At 37.6% G+C, this 5,455-nt stretch overlaps 1 protein-coding gene across 1 annotated transcript; it reads right to left on the bottom strand.

Annotated features, from left to right (window-relative positions):
• Nucleotides 1–1,599: 1,599 nt before the first annotated feature.
• Nucleotides 1,600–4,808, bottom strand: LOC149178040 (uncharacterized). The gene is made up of 2 exons (XM_089421960.1): nucleotides 4,656–4,808; nucleotides 1,600–2,399 (listed from the first exon to the last, which is right to left on the bottom strand). The coding sequence occupies exons 1-2, from the start codon at nucleotides 4,806–4,808 to the stop codon at nucleotides 1,689–1,691; spliced, it is 864 nt and encodes a 287-aa protein (XP_089278086.1). The 3' UTR covers nucleotides 1,600–1,688.
• Between the last annotated feature and the right edge of the window lie 647 nt (nucleotides 4,809–5,455).

The following is a 5,455-nucleotide window of genomic DNA, read 5'->3' as shown; positions in this document are numbered from 1 at the left end:
TCCAATCTAATTTGTATAAAATTTGATACGGATTCATTGAAATCGTAAGTTTGATAGGTGAATGCGTAATAATGGAAGTGCTCCAAGAGTTTTTGAGGGTGCTGAATCCATATATGTAGTCGAGAAAACGAGCGTAAACAACACATATCAAGATTTGGCCACAATTAACACCTAAAGACTCTATATAATATATTTTTATATTAAAAAAATACAATTTAATCACAAAAAAATTATAATATAACATACCATAACTTATGGTCCTAGAGTATGTCCTAAAACTGATTTTGCTTGGCTAAGAGCTCATCTTCCTCGCAGGTATGGAAACAGGTTAACTACTCAAGGCCGAGAGGCATCTCGCAGGAATGAAACCCTGAGTGAAACTCTGCCCCCCTTTGAGTGAAACTCTGCCCCCTTACAGATCACCAGGGGATTTTCCTTGAATAAAGATGATGAGCAATATTCTGATAGCAGTCCTCACTGCTACTAGTTTGACAACTAAATTATGATAAGTTTTCCCACTTTTAAAAACATACCACAACTTAAAAAAAAATAAAAACATTTTTTTTAACCACAAATGTTCCCACGTGCCTCGTCCTAATAAACTGCAATTTCCATGCAGGCCGTCTCAAGTTTCAACAATACTCATTTCCAGATCGATTCACTGCTGACTCATTTTCTATGAAAACCCAAGACCAATAAATAGATAAGAAATTCTTATTTCACAATTTTGGTAAAAACAAATAACAACACTCTATGGTATTAATATGTATTATGTACACAGTACAATCACACATTTGTTCATTCCTTTCAACGGACAAGACGCATTGCTATATGTAACATTATTGATAGAGATTTCAATGCTTCTATTCGGTAGTCATAATTCATAGTACATACCCATCCAAATAGAGATAGAGATGGATTGCTATATCTAACATTATTGATAGAGATTTCAGCGCTGCCCGGAAGAGACAGTGGGAAATTAACAACTTTTGATAAGCCGTTAAAATTTATAACACAGAAAATTAAATAGATAGAGGCAAAGGTATTTTTCCAACCAGGTTATTGCCATGCTAATTTTATATGTTCAATGCTTATCTGGTTTTCAACATGGAACAGGCATGAAAATCAATTGTTGTTTCAACAAAGTCTCATTCATTAAGACAAATTTTCTTCCAATGAATATTTCTTTTTTAAATCCATGACAAAAATTTTAACAACAAAATTCTTAAGCCCAAAAATAATAAATGTCAGAGCGGATTTCGTAAAACAGCCGAAATATCCAGTGATCTCGACCAAAGAGATTTCAAAATCACCGACTTTTTTCAAAAGGAAAAAGGTACGAAAGACTTACAATTATTAAAACCCAAAAAAGGACGAGCATCTTTATGTTTATGGCTGATTTCTCAAATATTCAGTGAGCAGATGGACATGAGGCAATTAATTATTTCAGCCCACTCATATCGATCTGATTAGCATCCATGTAAATCTGACTACCTAATAGTTAGAGAATCAGCAAGTTCAAAAAAAGGGCCCATTTGAACGGGCAAATTAAAAGTACTAAATGTGAATAATTGGCGAATTCACTGTTACTTATTTCAATATACAAATTGTTTGTTTCTGAGAATCGAAGCAAATAAATCTGGAACAGAAAAGACAATTTACAATTGTAGAAACGGTGAGAGATGGGCTCAACAAGCAAAGCCCGTCTCTTGGATGGTATCCAAAAGAGGTCTCCACGATCTGCTTTTGGACATCAAGTGCTCCCTCAATGCCATCTTCAATTCCGGGTCATCGCAGCTCCGCAATAACTTCTCATCCATCGAACTACACCCCTCCCCGGGCAGATCGCAAGTCGAATCTGCGCTTCTCTGCCGCTGCGCCGCCCTGGGCACCTCCTTTCTGGCGGCGGCGCGCAACCTCGCCGCCAAGGCCACTAAATTCTCGATTGACATGTCGGACTCGAGGACTGATAGCGGCAGGAGAAAGTAGAGCTCGCCCACCTGGAGATCCTCGTCGGTCTGCAGCGGGCGGCAATTGAGGGCTAAGAGATCACGCGAACTGCATATGAAATGGCAAGGGTAGTTTTGCAGAGCTAGTTTGACACTAACCGGTGCCGGAAACTCGTCCAACTGACGGTTCAGGTGGACGACCTTGATAGTCTTAGGACTCACCGCGTCCGTCCGTCGGGAGCATGAGGCAATCGATCCCATAATTGTTGCATGCAAAAACGAGGTGCAAATTAGATGAGCGGCGAATACAGGATTGTGATAATCGAACTCTGGACAAACGTAGTGTAGACCAACTGCCTGAGAAGGAAGAAAGGGCCTTAAATAAATTCGAGGCTTGGGACTTTTTCTTACGACTGGAAGTTGGCCATAAAGGACAAGGACAAGAGGATGCTGAGTCAACCGTATATGTTAATCAGACGTCAGCGACAGTTAAATATTACGTAATTTCCGAGCGAGTATTTGTTCCCAACGAATATCACAACAAAGAAAATTATTATTATTATTATTATTATTATTATTATTATTATTATTGCTATTGCGAGGATGCCGAGTCAACCGTATGTATTAATCAGACTGTCATACAACAGATCAGCCACGGATAAATATTACATAATTTCCAAGAGAGTATTTGTTCCCAACGAATATCACAACAAAGAAACACTAAGAAGGTTTGAAGTAATGGATATTATTATTATTATTATTATTATTATTATTATTATTATTATTATTATTATTAATTGTACTATATGTTGCAAAAAAAATGTTGTAAAGAAGATTATAGATGAATAATTATGATGGAACGATTTTGATAATAAAATTTGGATTCAACATTAAGTTGCATTTAATTTCTTTGTAAATCATTTACAAAGACATGCGGTTGTTTTGATTGGTTGTACATGTGAATTGATAACAATGGATATCCTGAATGAGACCAGATCTTTGCCTTTGGCAAAAACACACTTCAATTGGCTCCCACTATGGAGATTTCTATATGGGATGGAAGTAATTCAAGGGATGACTTCCTTGGGGGAGTCTGCTTTGATCTCTCTGAGGTTCCAAGAAGAGTTCCTCCAGAAAGCCCTTTGGCACCTTCATGATCTAGGTTGGAAGATGATGATAGAGTCAAAGGTGATATTATGCTTGCAGTTTGGATGGGAACACAAGCAAATGAAACATTCCCAGAGGCTTGGCAGTCTGATACAGGAGGTATGATGAATACAAGATCAAAAGTATATTTGTCCCCAAAATTATGGTATCTGAGGGTCAATGTAATTGAAGCCCAAGACTTGCAGATTCCTGAAAAGATAAATTTTCCTAAGAGGGTGCAACTGGGTATACAGGTTTTGGGGACTAGAACTTCTAATTCTAGAACCTTGTCAAGCCCATTTTGGAATGAAGATTTGATATTTGTAGCAGCTGAACCATTTGAGGAACAACTTGTGTTATTGGTTGAGGATTGACCTAGTAGCGGTGGTAACAAGGATGTGGAGGACTTAGGCTAAACCAAAATTGCACTAAATACAATTGAAAGGAGACTAGATTACAATATGGTAAGCTCAAGGTGGTTCAATTGAGAAAAAGTAAATGGAGAACCAAATGTTAAGTATCATGGAAGAATTCATCTACGCTTGTGTTTTGATGGGGGATATCATGTTATGGATGAGACTGCCCATATAAGCAGTGATTTACGACCAGCTGCTAAAGAATTATGGAAGCCATCCATAGGTGTGCTTGAATTGGGAATTTTGGGAGCCAAAAACATGTTACCTATGAAAACCAAAGGAGGAAGAGGTACAACAGATGCCTACTGTGTAGCAAAGTATGGGCAGAAATGGGTTAGAACAAGAACAATTATTGATAGATTTGACCCAAGCTGGAATGAGCAATACACATGGGAAGTTTATGACCCATGCACTGTTCTGACCTTAGGGGTCTTTGATAGTTGGCACATCTACATGAACAACTCAGATAAGAAGTCTTCAACGCTCAAATATGTTCACATTGGAAAAGTGTGGATTCACATTTCAACACTGGAAAGCAATCAAGTTTATAGAAATTCCTATCCATTGTTGGTTCTCCAGCGTTTTGGTGTGAAAAAAATGGGAGAAATTGAACTCATTGTTCATTCCATGCTATAATGGCAAAATGAATGAAGCTCTATTTTCTAAGTTTTGTTCTCTTACATAATATTTAATAGCTAGATAATGAGTGGAATGAGTTTTCAATTCTTTCGTAATGTTTAATAGCCACTAGAAGATTCTCTATATGCATAGCTTGAAAGCATCTTCTTAGATACAGGTTCAAATGCAGTTATGCATGGTCTCACTTATTAGTCTAAATCCCAGTCGATGAACATTGGATACAACATCTATATCTGTTTAAGCATCAATGGACCGTTAGCATAGTGTTACTAATAAATCAAACTTTTGTTTTATAAGCAATATAGTTGCCTCTTCTTCTGGAGGAAGTACATGGGAGTTTGTGGTTGAGATAAAAAATATCATCTATCATGAGAAAAACATATTCCAAAATCTCAGTTGGAGCATTAGTAATATACAAATCTAACTTTCATAGCTTTTGAGCTCTAAACGTAGGACGAGGTGTAGGGTTTGAACCATCCCACTTAAGCTGAATCTTGAAATCGACCCTTCTGTAAATGTAGTACATCTCATCGGTGGATTTAATCTTGAGCATACTCAATCTAGTGCCTGCCATAACTCCGATGAACTTCTCCATGTTATATAGCAATTCCTTGTTCAACTTCACGCCCAAAGACTCAAACCCCCTATTTCTCCCCATCCCATAATTTGAATGAGAATTAGAATAATAATTACAGGGGGGAAGTGGGAGCCTAAGGTTTTCAACTCTGAGGAAACCTCTATTCAATTTTGTGAAGCCATGTTGTTCCTGAAGCTGCACATCCGTGAGATGAGGAAGACACAGTTTTAGAGTCCAGATCGTGCAGCCTAATGTCATGTGAAGTCTAGACGCATGACAAAGAGCCTAAAATGTCCATGTCCTACAAACAACGATGAGGTCGGCCCTATCCCTATAATTCAAGGGTGAAAACAATACAACCACGCTTCTGGTCATAGAATCGACCAATCAAACTTTTTCTCCTCTTTCTTCCTAACTGCCTCTAACATTTTGTTATTAAACCAGCTCACAAAAAGATAGAAAAGATAGTTGAATTCCTTAGAAGTCAGCCTCTTCGAGGGGGAAACCTCCTTTACATTACACAAAGGAACAATTCTTGCATGATTCAAATGACAAAACCTCCTTTCTATATATAGGAGTCTAAGGAGTCACATTATAACCCAGCCGACCTAACAATAATAATATAAAGGCTCAAAAATAACAATAGAAGGATTCTATGGGGGACAGTAATAAAAATATGGGGACAATGGGGGCACAACAATATTAATAAGCGATACAACTACAATAGT

Source organism: Pinus tabuliformis, chromosome 4_1 (assembly GCF_031772625.1).
Source record: "Pinus tabuliformis cultivar Carrire ecotype Pingquan chromosome 4_1, CPIR1, whole genome shotgun sequence".
Classification (NCBI taxonomy): Eukaryota; Viridiplantae; Streptophyta; class Pinopsida; order Pinales; family Pinaceae; genus Pinus; species Pinus tabuliformis.
This window is presented reverse-complemented; position numbering and strand designations above follow the sequence as displayed.

Bases quoted from the DNA above. Each gene is read 5' to 3' on its own strand.
- LOC149178040 (XM_089421960.1), bottom strand. From the start codon at position 4,808: ATGGGGAGAAATAGGGGGTTTGAGTCTTTGGGCGTGAAGTTGAACAAG. The intron at 2,400-4,655 runs GTCGATTTCAAG...CGGTTGACTCAG, and splicing joins TGTACTACATTTACAGAAGG to CATCCTCTTGTCCTTGTCCT.